At 54.2% G+C, this 14,335-nt stretch overlaps 5 protein-coding genes across 5 annotated transcripts; 4 read left to right on the top strand and 1 right to left on the bottom strand.

Moving 5' to 3' along the window:
• Positions 1–13: 13 nt before the first annotated feature.
• Positions 14–1,437, bottom strand: CLUP02_10853 (uncharacterized protein; the record flags this gene model as incomplete). The annotated part of the gene is made up of 9 exons (XM_049289825.1): positions 14–146; positions 401–436; positions 503–543; positions 652–726; positions 757–769; positions 823–879; positions 977–1,029; positions 1,095–1,171; positions 1,275–1,437. The coding sequence occupies 9 exons, from the start codon at positions 1,435–1,437 to the stop codon at positions 14–16; spliced, it is 648 nt and encodes a 215-aa protein (XP_049146970.1).
• Positions 1,438–1,561: 124 nt separating this feature from the next.
• CLUP02_10852 (uncharacterized protein) lies at positions 1,562–3,352 on the top strand (the record flags this gene model as incomplete). The annotated part of the gene is made up of 6 exons (XM_049289824.1): positions 1,562–2,269; positions 2,342–2,462; positions 2,554–2,649; positions 2,745–2,769; positions 2,948–2,968; positions 3,049–3,352. 6 exons carry the CDS (start codon positions 1,562–1,564, stop codon positions 3,350–3,352), a joined length of 1,275 nt encoding a protein of 424 aa, XP_049146969.1.
• Positions 3,353–4,509: 1,157 nt separating this feature from the next.
• On the top strand, positions 4,510–7,347 carry CLUP02_10851 (uncharacterized protein; the record flags this gene model as incomplete). The annotated part of the gene is made up of 2 exons (XM_049289823.1): positions 4,510–5,025; positions 5,077–7,347. 2 exons carry the CDS (start codon positions 4,510–4,512, stop codon positions 7,345–7,347), a joined length of 2,787 nt encoding a protein of 928 aa, XP_049146968.1.
• Positions 7,348–8,888: 1,541 nt separating this feature from the next.
• Positions 8,889–11,225, top strand: CLUP02_10850 (uncharacterized protein; the record flags this gene model as incomplete). The annotated part of the gene is made up of 9 exons (XM_049289822.1): positions 8,889–9,082; positions 9,177–9,249; positions 9,318–9,446; positions 9,586–9,860; positions 10,069–10,096; positions 10,177–10,360; positions 10,411–10,851; positions 10,911–11,058; positions 11,138–11,225. 9 exons carry the CDS (start codon positions 8,889–8,891, stop codon positions 11,223–11,225), a joined length of 1,560 nt encoding a protein of 519 aa, XP_049146967.1.
• Positions 11,226–11,261: 36 nt separating this feature from the next.
• CLUP02_10849 (uncharacterized protein) lies at positions 11,262–14,294 on the top strand (the record flags this gene model as incomplete). The annotated part of the gene is made up of 13 exons (XM_049289821.1): positions 11,262–11,384; positions 11,526–11,577; positions 11,667–11,715; positions 11,786–12,193; positions 12,261–12,327; positions 12,397–12,480; positions 12,589–12,782; positions 12,872–13,075; positions 13,217–13,472; positions 13,541–13,705; positions 13,804–14,005; positions 14,071–14,176; positions 14,258–14,294. 13 exons carry the CDS (start codon positions 11,262–11,264, stop codon positions 14,292–14,294), a joined length of 1,947 nt encoding a protein of 648 aa, XP_049146966.1.
• Between the last annotated feature and the right edge of the window lie 41 nt (positions 14,295–14,335).

Here is a 14,335-nt window from a genome sequence, read left to right as displayed (position 1 = left end):
GTGGGAGTGAGTGCTAGAAAGCATATTTGTGGAGTAACGGCGTAGAATATCCAGATTTGTAGAGGTGTGACCCAATAATACTCAGAAACGGGTTGTTCTTTTCGCGATATCTTGGTCGCTTCCTCAAGGATGGATCGTGCATGCCCCTACACAGCAGTGTATCTGGGAGATTCCTGGTGGCTTGAGGGAGATCTCTGCTCAAAGCGGCATTGGGGCTTATTCAAGAAGCGAGCAGGCACCGACTGTTTCTAATTTCGGAACTGCCGGATCCATGTGGGAATCTATCCGGAAAGAGTGGATCCCGGCCCGGCCCCGAACGGGAGTCGCCTTTTTGGGTTCCTGGGGGGCTGGCTTCCCCATCCCCTAAGTTGATCTCCAATGTTCGGGTACATTGCCTTACGGAATACGGCGTTGTTTTCGAATGATTACAAAGTTCCTTCGGTTTAGAATGATCACTGTAACCATGAAGCATCAGTGGCTTTCCATCGAAGTTCCCAGTCACCGTGCCGCTTGCTGGAGCACTGCCTCATCCTTCTGACGCCTCTACAACCACGAAAAGCGACAGCGCTAAGTAAACAATTCAGGGTCTCTTGGAAATAGCAATGGTTTGGTAGATCAAGATATTTGAGTAGGAAAATATTGTCGCAGCACAAGAAATTGGTTGAAGTCGCGATGGAGAGTCGTGTTTGACACCTGGATACCCTCAAGGAAGTAGTTGAGAGATGTCTAAAGCGATTAATGAGACTCGAGGCAAACCTGACTGCTATTGCTACAAAGAGGTTCTTTTGAATGGACTGCTATATCTGATCATATATGACTTACCAGGACCGGACTCGAGAGTTGTTTGGTTTAGCATCGTCAATTTCTAGGGCAAGTAGACTAAAATCAGAACAGAAGTAATCAAGGCAGCAGGGAAATTTCAATCTCCAGTAAAATGGGGAATTTCCAAGCTCGTTTGATTAGGGAATTCCGTCACTAGTGTGATGCGGCACTCTTAGCAGTTTCCGGCACGAGAGTTGAAGAACATGACTTGATGCCTGTTTTGATATTTACGTGTTCCCCAGCACCTCCGCGTACCCCTCGAACTAACGGACCGGCCGCCGCTGAGGTCCTGTCCGGAACGGTGCGGCACAGCCCCCGGAGCCGGAATCCACATCGCAGTGCACAAAGTCTAATAAAGAACAAACCCGGCCGGCCTAAGCCTGAAAACCTTCCGTCTTAGCTCTTAGCCCATCTTTTTCGTCGATTATTCCGCTCCAAGACGGCCGGGGCACCTGGGTAGTTGAATGCCGAAGGAACGCGGATAAACAGTGGCGTCTCTATCCTATGATTGGATCTCACCGCGATCTTTCGAGACACGTTGAGTGAATAATACATAAGACGCCTCTCAACTGCCATGAAAGCCGATGGAACTCCACTGCTCATATAGAAACCCATCATCCTTCGTTCGGCCCGACACTATCGGGGAAGCGCCAAACAGGCAACTCAGACATCATCATCATCATCCTCTCGAGGGGGAACGTTACATACCTAAGTCCCGCATCCTTCCCCATCCTCAACCATGTCATCATCTCCAGTCGACGCCGAGGTCCTCATCGTCGGTGCCGGCATCGGCGGTCTCACGCTGGCAGCCATCCTCTCGCGCCTCGACATCTCGTGCAAGGTCCTCGAGCGAAGCGACGTGCTGCGCCCCGTCGGCGCGGGCATTTCGCTCTCGCCCAACGGCCTCCGCATGCTCGATCAACTCGGCGTGTACGAGAAAGTGCTGGAAGCGGGCCAGAAGCTGCGGAAAGTGCAAATCTGGCGCGGTAATAAGCTCTGGAATACGGTGGACTGGGCGGGCTGCGAGGCCAAGTTCGGGTATCCGGTCATGTCCTTGGAGCGTCACCACTTTCACAGACTACTCTTTGATGCTGCGGGAGGCGACGATGTCGTGCAGTTCGGCACAAAGATTGTTGATGTCATTGACGATCCGAGCGAGTCCTTCGTCAGGGTGGTCTCTGACGAGGGGAAGAAGTTCCGGGCTCACGTCGTCGTCGGTGCTGATGGGATACGGTCTGTTATCCGGAGATGCCTGGCTCGAGACGCTGGCCTCAAGGAGGCCAACACAATCAAGTTCACAGGGCGTGTCCACATGAGTGGCATCACTGCTCCGCTGGACCATCTTAGTACTCAGGACCTCGGTGTCGCCAACTGGATGCTCTACGAAAACTCGACTCTCACAACTTGGCCATGCCCCGACAACCGACAATGGTTTATCGGCGTCACGGTACGAAAAGTCCTCCGTACTCCTACGCATGCCGGTAGGGGTGGCCCTCAGCTAATCTTGGCAACAAAACAGAAAACCGACGAGAAGGTTGATAATGATCGGTCTATCTGGAGTAACTGTGACGAAGATACCATCAATTCAGTCTACGGAGACAAGTTCCACCCGTTCGCGGAGAAAGGAGAGTTTAGAGATGGTAAGTCAGAAAGCTGAATCCCTCCCATTTCGCTGACGACATTGCCGGGTGGCTTGAAGGAACGCCCAAATCTGACGTGTTGTTGTTCTAGTTGTCGAAAAGAACGAGCGTATCCTTGCCTGCAATATGTTCCAAGAAGTTGAGTTCCCTTCAATGGCCCGAGGCAGAGTCTGTCTTATCGGCGACTGTAAGCTCTTCCTCTTCTGTCTTCCCTATCTTTCCATGATTCTCATCAAAGGTTGTTTGTGATGGAGGATTGAACCCGCTAACTGGTTCCAACAGCCGCGCACAGCATGACCAGTGCCTTGTACGTATTTGCGGAAACGCGCGCGCCCCTCTCAAAATCCCTCCGTTGCAGATCACGGAGCCTAGTCTGGAAGCTAAGCATCTAGCTTGGGGCTGCTCCCCCGGGAAAGGCTTTCCCAACCATTCCTCTCCCTAGTTCCAACGGCATTTTACTGACTTTTGGCAACTTTCTTGAACAGTGGCCAGGGCGGAAACCTAGCGTGAGTTTCCCCATGCTTGAGATCGAGATTGAGACGCGAACGTGATTGAAGATGCTAATCCGAGGTGTTTCCAAACGCAGAATTGAAGATGCGGCGGTTCTGGCTAGCCTAATCCAGGAAAATCGAGGGTCTTTGGAGCAGAAAGTAGAACCAATCCTCCAGAAGTACAGCCAGATGCGAGAAAAGAGGGCAAAGGAAGTGGTCAAGTTCAGTTTCCGCTTTATTTTACTACACGGAGCCTTTCTACCCTACGGTATTGGACCGTTGCTGCGGTGGTTGATCTATGCTTTTCTGCCCGGCGGCGCCTGGCTATGGTTTCTCGAGTTTCTGTATGGATTCCAACCCACTGTACCACATTTAGACTTTGCATCGACAAAGACATGAGTGAGAGAAGAACATTTATTATTCTGCCTAGCTCGTATGGGTCTATCTCTTTTGGGAATGCAGTTGTTCAAGATTGATGTTTCACTCATTCTGGAGTAATCGCCCGAAAGTTCTATTACGAATAGCTGTTGGATCGGATTCAGCGGGTGCCTGGAGGGGAAAGACAAGACACACAGCCACGGGCGGGCTCACAAAGTCGGTCTTTTCTTGTCTTTCGCGCTGCGTGGGGGGAACAGGGATATCGTTCGAGAGGCAGGGGTTTCAATTACACTAAGACTTTTCTGGCTGGATAACGACTTTGACTTGCAGGAGTACCCGTGAATACACGCAGTTGCAAAAGGACTCTTGTCGCTGCCTCAAAGTAGTCGTGTACCTCCGCGCTTGTTGTTGTTGTGCAGCTTTTTGCATAACTTGAGGGCGGCGCAGCAAGCGCGACAAGGTCGGCTAACTCGTCTTGGAGTCGGACTCGAGTTGCCGACTTTTGGCCCCCAAGACTGGTAAGATTGAGGCAGAGTAAGTCGGGTACATGTAAACATGTGCGAAGTCGAAAAGCCCGTCCCACAACCACAACCATACAATGTCCAAAGCTGATGGGCTTTTGCTGATGGGAGTAAAATTTACATGTACATTGTCAGTTTCCCAAAGCCGCACCCCATGGTCAACCACGAAACACCCCCCTTCTTACATCAACACCTCCTCCGTTGACTGTTCACCCCCCTCGAAGCCTCCCCGACACTGTGCATTCTAACCCCAGTTTGCATCCTTCAACGGTACCTTGCCTCGTCTCATCTTATTCCAACACTGGCTTACTCTGCAGACTGAAGTTATAACATCTCAAAGAAACCACCAACCACGACAATGGATCATGTTGGCATCAGACTTTGCCACTGCAGACGAAAGGGTTGAAGAAGACGAGTGACGCAGCTTTTCAAGACTCCCTCTTTTCTACTTCAAGCCTTTCAAGCCTCCCTCATCTATCCAGACTACCACCAATTGTAGTCGGCGGCGGCTCAACCCAATAACCCACCGTCTATCTCTCGCTTTCCTCCTGCATTGGTATCAATATACTATTGTACAAATAGAACCAATGTGTATTGTATAATATCGTTTCCCTCTTTCTTTATCAACTCCCGAAACCTAGACAACTATACCCCATCATGTCTCTCACATCCCGACACCCGCTCCGCAAGAGCTGCAGCTTCTGCCGCGCACGCAAGATTAAGTGCAGCAACGAGACCATCTGCGAAGCCTGCCGCAAGCAAAATGTCGACTGCGTCTACGACTGGGACTCGCGGCCGCCAAAGACCCGCACCGTATCCCAAGACATGAGCAGAAACAACAGCACCGGCGGCGACAGCACCGGCGTCCCTGTACAACAGCGCCAGCGAGCCTCAACGGGTGGTTCGCCGCATTCCATGACCATTATGGAGGAGCCTGCACAGATGGAGGGTACCGGTGGTGCGGCGCCCGTGGCTCTCATGGGCGGCGGCGAAGACGTGGCTACCATGCTCAACAGCATGTTTATCGAAAACTTTGGCGAGAACCCGACGCCTGGACCCAAGTCGAACCCGTGGCAGGAGAGGATATCGGCGTACAACCAGACTCTGCGCTTGACTTTACAGGATCGTAGCGAGAATGTTGTCAACTCGAAGTTTAGTCATCGGGATGTCAAGGTATGGGTCCAAGACTCCCTTCTGGATTGCACGAAGCTAACTTGACTCAAGTACACCGGCATCTTGCAGCTTCTCACTCACGACTTAGTCGGTCTCGTAGTTGATAAGTTTGGCGGGTTGGGGTCCATCTTCATGGAACAGGGCGGCGGTAGATTCTATCTCACAGGACTCGCGAGCGACGCCACACCATCAATGTTCGATACAACACCGACAGGACCGAGCCCCTTGACCGACTACGGCACTCGACAGATTGGACAGCTGGTCGACGTGTGGTACAGCGTCCACCCTCTCTCCTTCCTCGTTTCCAAGACCCTTCTTCTTCGCGAACTGAGAGACGGCACACACGACGAGGTCCTTCTGGCAGTGATCCTCGCCGACGCCTCCTTCTCTCTCGGCGACGAAGTTGCCATGGCACGAGGACACGTCCTCCTCCGGTGGGCCTCAGCCCAACTCCAGAACCGACCCATCTCAACCCGGGTCAGCCAACCGGGCATGCCCGGCGCCGGCATCTCTCTCCCCGGCATCAGCACGGCACAGGTCCTCATGCTCCTGGGCTGGAACAGCCTCTGCCAAGGGCAGATCAAGCGCGCCACGTGCTACATCGGTCTCTCCGGCCGCCTGGCGACCGAGATCAAGGACACCATCTCGGCTTCCTCGGCGCCCCTGACGACGAGCCGCATCAACGGCATCGACGTCTGCGAGGTCGAAAAGGAGATCGTCGCCTACCTCTACTGGACGACCTACACTCTCACCCTCTGGACCTTTTTGCAAATGGGCACCCACTTCTCGCAGCTCCTCCCAACGAGCCTCACCTCCATCTTCCTCCCCGTCGACGAGACCTCGTCCGTGCTGATGCGCCTGGACGAGGTCTCAGACAACTTCTCCACGCTGCAGAAGCAGAAGAGCATGATCAAGGAGATGTGGCCTCTCGCCCACATCGCCTCCATCACGGCCTACATCTTCGCCCTCTACCCGCAGGAGCCCGACCCCAACGAGACGGTTAGCACCAACTTCTGGCAGGAGGCGCCCCTGCTCGCACTCCAGCGCATCCAGCAGGGCAGCACGCCCCAGGACATGGAGTGCGTCTGCCGCGAGGTCTACCGTGTCCTGATGGAGAGCATCCACCTCCTCAACCGCCAGGTTGCCCACGCGCCCTCCCGCTCCCTCGTGCTGTCAGTGTATCACACCATGGCCATCCACCTCCTCTTCCCGGCCATCCTGCCCGGCGCCCCGCCTCCGGCAGAGCCCTTTTCCCTCACGGCCGAGACCGTCGAGCGCTTCATCGGCTCAGCGCAGGAGCTCGTGGGAATCATGCTTCAGATCGCGGAGCAGACATCGCAAGAAGGCCCCGTCATCATGCCCGCACAAAGCAAAAACTCTTTCCCCGACGTCTTCTGCCTAGCTCTAGACACCTGCGCCCGTGGCCTCTCCTTCATCTACGCGCAAAAGCAAGCCGGCGTCCTCAACATGGAGCCGCAAATGATTGCCGTCTACGAAGGCCGCCTCGAAGCCCTGGCATCCCGTCTCCTAGGTATCGCGGCCTCCGACTTCCTCTCCCCCGGCGGCCAGGTCCGCGCCATCAAGAAGCACCTCAAGGCCGTCATGCGCGCGTTCGGCGGCAACGTTAGCAGAAGCAGCAGCAAGAGCAACAGGAACAGCACGGGGAGCGGCATGAGCATCCCGATCAGCATCAGCCACCACGCGCGCTCCGACTCGTACGCATCTTCCTCGTCCACCACGACGCACTCCATGTCGCGCCGCAACTCCTCCCTCCCGCATACCCCGCCCCAGCATCACCACGACCACCCGTTCTCGGGGGCCCCGACGGCCGTGGACTCGGCCTCGTCCTTCATCAGCCCCATGGACACGTCCATGATGCCGTCCGTCTCGTCGTCTTCGTCCGCGGACGACTCCATGACCTCGACGAGCGAGCTCGCGACCCCGTTCAACCCTTTCAGCCCCGGAGACAGTCACAGTCACAACAAGCACCAACAGCAACAGCAACAGCATGACTGGCGCGCCGCAGACGAGCTGTTCGCTCACGTCATGGACCCCGCGGCGCTGGGGGCCCCGACGGGGGATCACCACCTCACGCTCGCGGACCTGGTGGACTGCCAGGCTGGCGCGGCGGGTTGGTTCCCTGACCACAGCGGCGGGCAGATGCTCGTCGACTTTGACATGGGGGCGGCGGCCAACTGGGAGTGGCCGTCTGTGAACGACATGGGTGGTGGTGGCGGCGGTCACGATGCGGGGATGACTGCGGCAGCGGCCGCGGTGGGGAGCGACATGGACGCCATGTTTTACAACTATTTCAAGAAATGATGGGGAGGATGTGATGCGTTGGAAGTATCCGTATGCCTTTCCATCTTTCTTGTTTCGTCTTTTTCATGACTTGATGAAGAATGGTTTTCTTTTCTTTACTCCCCTTGCCATTTTCTTGGTATTTCTTGCATTGGGCTCGAAGGGGAGCGAGCCAGACAACACACCCCCTTACTCCCTTGTACAGGATCGATTTCATTTGGGGGTCCCTTGGAACGGAACCGTGTCTTCAACAGCTTCTTCCTTATTCACTGCATAGCTCCCAACTAGACGGGCAGACAGGCAGCCTTCATTCGCCGGCAAGGCATTCTTCCTTTTTTGTTCTTGATCTCCTTTCTGTTTCACATTCCATGGCTTAGATGGTTTCGGCGGGGTTGGGCATATTGACAACAATTCGGCGTTCAAGAGGTTCCGGGCTTACATTTCTTTCACATCCTACCTTTCTTTCTTTTCTTTCACTCACACAATGTGCTACTTTCTGAGCAAGCAGAACGAATGGGGGACAGCTAGGAAGAAACATGGTACGAAAATTGGAAAGGGAGCGAAGAATGAGGGTTGCATTGGCTCGCCATCTGCTGGGAGCGCCAAGGGAAAAAGGCGCTAGGAAGGGCGAGAACCAGAGACAGAATTGTGTGTTGGAATTGGACGGATTGTAGGGCTTGGCAGCTGGAGACATAGTTCAAGACAGCAGCAGCAAAAAATCCAAATCCCAAATTTTACCTTACTGTGCACCGCGGGCCACTCAGCCCAACGCAAGAGACATGCAGTCATTCCTAGTGCAACGTCGGCGAGCAAGGGTCCGAATCCGTTTTGTGGATACCGGGGGGGGGGGCCGGGATGCGGTAGGGATCGTACGGGAGGGAAGTGGATCATCTTGAGTAAGGTGTGCACATATTCCGTAAAGTAAGTACGTATCTTACACGGTGTCAGATCTCTCGGAGGAGAAGAACTGAGATGGTTGGACGGGAAGGATTCGAAGGATTTGGAAGGGGGGGTGGGGGGAGAGAAGAGAAGGATTCGGGGCGTGGGGGAAGACTCGCTTCCCTTTGTGGGTTCTGTGTGGTACTTGGCTTGGCTCCTTTTCATTTCTCCCTTTGTGTGTTATGGGTGACACATCTTCTGTGAGCCTGTGGAATTGTAGCCATGGAACATACACACTCAAGCTATAAGCCGTTTATCATACCAGAAGAAATTCAATACCATTTTGTGACTGATGGAATAGAGTAGATGCTAGATGGAAATGAGGCCAAACTAAGACCCAAAAACAGTGTGCTTCAAACCACGACCCCCAAGATAGAAATATACGGAACTTTCGAAAATTGAGTTTCATAATATTCCGTACTTGTAAACCTAATGCACACCTAATTGGAAGAACCAATACCGATAGTTTAACGTTTGATAGCCCTACGGCAAGCGATGGAAGGCGCGTCTAATCGAGAAGGGTGCGCCACGGCGGTAGTCTCGTCAATCGTATTCATCGTATCAGCCATCCAACAAGCAAGATGCCAAGCACTGCTTATCTAAACGTGAAGGGCACATGAATCATGAAGGTCGTCCTGACCGTGAGATTCCCAAGTCATGTAAGTGAAGGAGCGCCACCGCCGTCACCCGAGCCGGGCTGGTCAGCAACCGGATATGTAGGTAGGCAGGTAAAAAGGGCGGTACTGACCTACACCTCGGGAATCCTATGGGAGCGAACTTGCAGAAAGAGCCAGCTTTGGAACGGATACGGTAACCGGTGAGCTGTGCTGTTCTCCCCGAGGGCAGGCGGTGCAGTTCATGTTTAGAGGCAATCCGGTATGTGCTTAAACGATCTCTGTTAACCGGGATAGGAATACGATTGACGCAGGCGCGCGGGCGGCTGATGATAGCGGCAATGCTGTACAGCAAGAGATAGGCAGGCAGGTAAGGTTCTTTCGGAGCTCAAATCCAGAGATCCGGACGAAAGCTTTCTTGAAAGTGGAAAATGAAAGATAGTCCCGACAAAGGGCGGCAGCTGGCCATTGCTTCTGCTGATCTCTAGTGACAAGCTTCTGGACAACTGGGTCTTTCCTACTAGCACCCACGTGCTCGAGATGGAACTCTCGCTGGCCAAGGCTCTGGTTTTACTGCAGTGACAAAGTCAAACCATTGCTTGGCATTTTGCCTATCAATGCTTGATCCGATCCCTGCGCGCTTTATGAGATACCTATGTGTTTTCTTAGCTAGCACTGGAAGTCTCGCAGACTTCGCCACAGATAGACGGAGGAGTTCGTTGCAACTGAATTGGGGGATTTTCGACATGCCCAAGATGATGTGGATGACCCAATTTACCTTAGTGTGAGAGCCGCCGATATTTCACCAACGCACCGCCAGGTGCCGGAATCGGCCTTCCTAGTCTCGGCTCCTGAACCACAACAGGATGATAAGCGTTATCTTTGGCGCGCTGTTTTCCCGCCTCTATTTCTAATTGCCGCGTGGCTGTATCCCATTCCTCCCGCTCACAAGCGCAGAGAGGAAGAGGGAGGAGCACGACGGTTGTGGGAGGATCGCGCGCTTTTCCCCTAGTGGTAAATGCGCGGGAGGGGCAGCCATCCAGAATTGGCTAATTAGGTACGATTCGCGAGGGAGGAGGGCTCCCGTTAGAAACGTTGGAAAGTGTTAAGAGGAACCAGGAAATGAATGACGGGTGACCAAGATTTCACCGTACATACCATGCCGTTTTCTGAATCCTTCCTTCACAAGCGAGACGGAGAAGGATGTAAACCTGGAAGTAGAACGTCTGTGGCGTGCTTCCTCCCGATGATGTGATTTGTCGCCTAACCGCGCGAAAGCCAATGAGCACCAGGATAGTCGCGCAATGAGGAAACTACTCGGGCTCACTCCGCGAACGGCTCGCTTCGTGTGCCAATTTGTTTCTCGACCAGGCAGCACCTTACTTCGCCATCGACTGCAATTGAAGATCTTGTCCTGAAAGACAGCCGAGCTTTTAGTTTCGAGAAACATTTGCCTGATGGCCAAAATCCGCAGAGGCGAGGTGCAGCAGTACCTACCTACTACGGGATCCGCAACTTCCTCAACGGGAAGTGGCCAAGGCAGCCGCGCCGGGTGCCGATGCCGGTCAGAAAGCGGAGCCCGGTCGCGGGTCCGAAGTGGGTCTCTCGCATCAGGCCACCCCCTTCCCCTCCGCCCCTGTTCAGCCACACTCAATTGCAACAACGCAAAGAGAACTTTCCTTCTCATTCGGCATCAAAGGCGAGCTATGTCAGCATCACCCAAAAGCAGACATAGCGAGGCCGCAGATTACACGAATTGCGGCAATCTTCTCTCGTTTTGTTTCAGCATGGATTGATTGCAACGGAGTGAACAACTTCCCTTCAATTATTCAGTTACCTCCACGTCCGATAAACATCCCTGCATTATCTCTCACGCCGAGTGGACGATTCGGACTCACGCTCGAAAGAAAGTTTCTGCCTGAACATACCCTAGTCGCCAAGAGGGCCAACCTTGACTTCTGGGCACCCCTCCGTGCCCCGGTTCTGCAAGCAAGGGAGGAAAGCAGAAGGGGACGGGGGGGGGCTTTCAAGGTTGCCGCATGCGCATGCACTCAACTGCTTCTGTGGACCAAAGCTTTCAAGAAACTGACGATGTCACGGCGGCCGACCTAGATGGAGAAAGGCAAGAGCCCATCTTGGAGCCGCATGATGTGATAGTCCCCCAAGGTCTTCAGCCTCAGTTCTGGATGCTGGGTGTTCATGATCACCGCTGCATCCAACCAAAGGAGCTGCTGCTATGTACATGCAACTCGACTCAGAGCATCATCAGGCATGACTAGGGGGGGCTTTTGGGGGCATATCGGATTCCTCGGACTCGGTTCTGTTATTGAAAACCCTGGTGCTTAGCAGAAAGGTTTTGAGGAACGGGAAGAAATACAGCCAATGTGCAACTTCTCAAGTAGAGTAAATCAACACCTACAATGGACCAACGTGCCCTCCGACACTAACAAAACCTTCGCCCCCGTCTCCCGTCTAGATACGGCCGCGCCACCTCGGCGGAGGGGAGTCAGTAGCTGGCGATTCTTGTGAAAGAAAGCATTGGAGAGGAGATATCTTCAAACGGAGGAAGGAATTCGTTTCAGCATCACTAAAACTCTTTAGCGCACTTAAGGCACCATACCGGCATACCTTGGTGATGCTCCCCAGACTCTCGTCTCCGTCAATGACGTCGAGCAGGGCCCTCGCCCCCTGATCCCTGGTGACTAACCCCAATGAGCCGTGCACATGGATCTATTTCGGGAGATCCCCTCGTCGGCGGGTCCCGTTTTTCCGTTGCTGACATGGAAGGGTCCGGGGGTCCTGTCTGCTCCACCCGCTGGGCAGCAGCGCCCTCACAGTGTTTCCTGCCTCTGCCATCATCTGCGTCCCACGTTTCCTGCCCCCAATTGTTTGACACACAAGGCAAGCCCGTCCAGTCAGTCCACCATTGCCTTCGCCATGACTCCTCATCTCTCCCACCTCGTCGTCACATTCCCCAGCTGCTCACACTCCCATCCACCGAAGCTCTTAGCATTTGCCGTTTCCATCACCTCACCCCGGACCTTTGCCGCACAGCAGACCACCTGGGTCTTGGCCCTTCACCTGCGGGGTGACCAAGCCCACATCAAAGACGGCCTGATCGAAAAGCCCGTCTTAGGCGACCTACCTTTGTCAGGGTCGCCATGTACGTTGGCTTCTGCAACCCCCAAAGCGCTGAAACGGCCCCCCTTCTGGACTTCGTGCATCGGCTGGGTCATCGGGCCACAGCAGCGCCGTACGCAACAGAATCGAAGCACGCACTATTGCACACGACCTGGGCCGAACAACAATCTTCTGTCTCAATGTCGTGGCATCCCGAGCATTCGACGCCTGATGCCGCGGGGCCAACACCAATCTTCCAAGCCGTTATACGTTCCACAGCAGCGCCGCCACAACGCGGGACAGCCACTTGAGATCGGATGAAAGAAGAGTACCGCCTGAGGCAAGGCCTGGCTTGGGATGAACCAAAGTCCATCCGCAACGAACGCTGGCCACTCAGGCTGCTTATTTCTGCCGCGAAACGGGTTACGAGAACCCTACTTTCAACGTCCACAGCTTACCTCTCCTACCTCCCTTACCTGAGGTAGGTAGGTGTACCCCGGCCACCCAATCCTCCCAGACACGCCGAAATAGTCCAGTCGGTTTCCAACAACCTGACAGCCTTCAACGAACAAACTTCTCACCAGCGTAGATCTATATCCTTTACGAGGGTCACAGCAACTCGACCGTCGCAACCGCAACTCAACAGCACCACTGCCCCCATCCTTCACGGTACGCCAGCCGTGCCAGCTCAACAACGCACCTGTCGCCTAGTGTCTCCGGCTACTCGGTGGTCCGGCTCTCCCCCTCACACTACATTCCGGAATCTCACCACAGTGCAGTCGTGTAGTGCTTGAGGCACCAAGGTTCTCACCCCATCCCGGGTCGACTTCTTACCCGATACTCCAGACCTCTCACATAAACATATTCGCAAGGGAGCTGAGTCTTCATGCCACCTACTGTCCAAATCGAGAAAGCGCGCGCTCACTCATCCCGCGCCGCCCATCCACGGCTTACGAGAGCACCTCCGCATCACCTCATACCGATGCTCTCAGGTCCCCGCTCCTTTCTCCCTTTGGATTCGACGCGGCTGGAGACTATCCCAACGATCTTCGGTCCAATGCGGAAAGCATTTCGAAGTAGAGTAAACCTGCGCATGATCTCGGGGACGAATCAACAAGAGCCCCTCGCATAGTCTTATTAGGACTTTCGTACTCGGTGATAATTCCAATGCAACATCTCGAAGGATACCTCCGTTCTGAGATTGATGACAACTACAGTTTCACACCTATAGTTCGGGGCCTTTCGACAGTCATACCGGTCAGATGGTGGTCCTCCAAAGACAATTCCTCCGTCTCCACTGTCTTCGCCTATTGGGGCCGCATTGAGACTCAGGCAGGGTCTTTGCCACTCCTTGACAGCGTAGATCTTTCCCACTCAGTCTTATCAGGCCGAAATTCAAAGTGGCCCCATCTCGCCATCACGGAGGACCCCCGGCGTTTCTCGCTGCTTTTGACCATCTCCACCTGGCCCTTGGTACTGAATGATGGCTGACTGCGAGGGCAAGACGCTCACAGCACCGAGCATTGCCTGTTTCAAACAAGACTCCAACATGCGAATTGGTTACAGTGCAGTCTGGGGGTGCTAAACAGCGTTACATGGCCCCGTCGAACCCAAGAACAAGGCTTAGGCTTGCCCCCCAAGCCTCTGCTCCCAGCGTTCTGGATCGCATGAAGTTCGCTAATGCTACTGCTGCTGCTGCTACTCTTGTCCACAGTTATTCTCGTCTTGCCAAGCCATCTATACTGCAACACGGACTTGAGTGCTGACCCGATCAACCGGATTGTCGTTATACCCCCACTGCAAGTCACATCAACGCCAGAAGCCTCTGTTGACGCGAGAAATCATTCAAAGATGGAGACGAGCCGCCCATAGAGTAAGGAAGCTTCGATCCTCCGTCGCAAGCGTCCAGAAATGGAGACACATCGCCTTGAAGGGCCCCCCGAATGTGACCCTGAGGCGTGTTGGTTTTTCCCTCCAGGCCGCTGGCCAGCTGGCAAATCCTCCCAGTAGAGGATCACAACAACAAGACTTGTCTTCTTGGCACTTGATTTGCAGATGTGAACAAGACTAGTCAAAAAACGAAGGAGCCAAGGCCCTCCTTCTCCAGTAGGGATTACCCCCGTAGATCTTTGCAAAGAAACAACAGCCCAGCTATTTTCAGCCATTGACAGTGGCTTGTAAGCGAGCCCTGATTAACAGTACGGATAGCAAGTCCGTAGAGCTGAGCCGATTTGGCGTGGCTGGGGAGATGCGGCTAGTGCCGAGCTGCAGATTGGTCGCTGGGGTGGCCCATGATGGACAACGAGCTAGGATCTGCTGCCCCTTCAACTGAATCC

Source organism: Colletotrichum lupini, chromosome 5 (assembly GCF_023278565.1).
Source record: "Colletotrichum lupini chromosome 5, complete sequence".
Taxonomy (NCBI): Eukaryota; Fungi; Ascomycota; class Sordariomycetes; order Glomerellales; family Glomerellaceae; genus Colletotrichum; species Colletotrichum lupini.
This window is presented reverse-complemented; position numbering and strand designations above follow the sequence as displayed.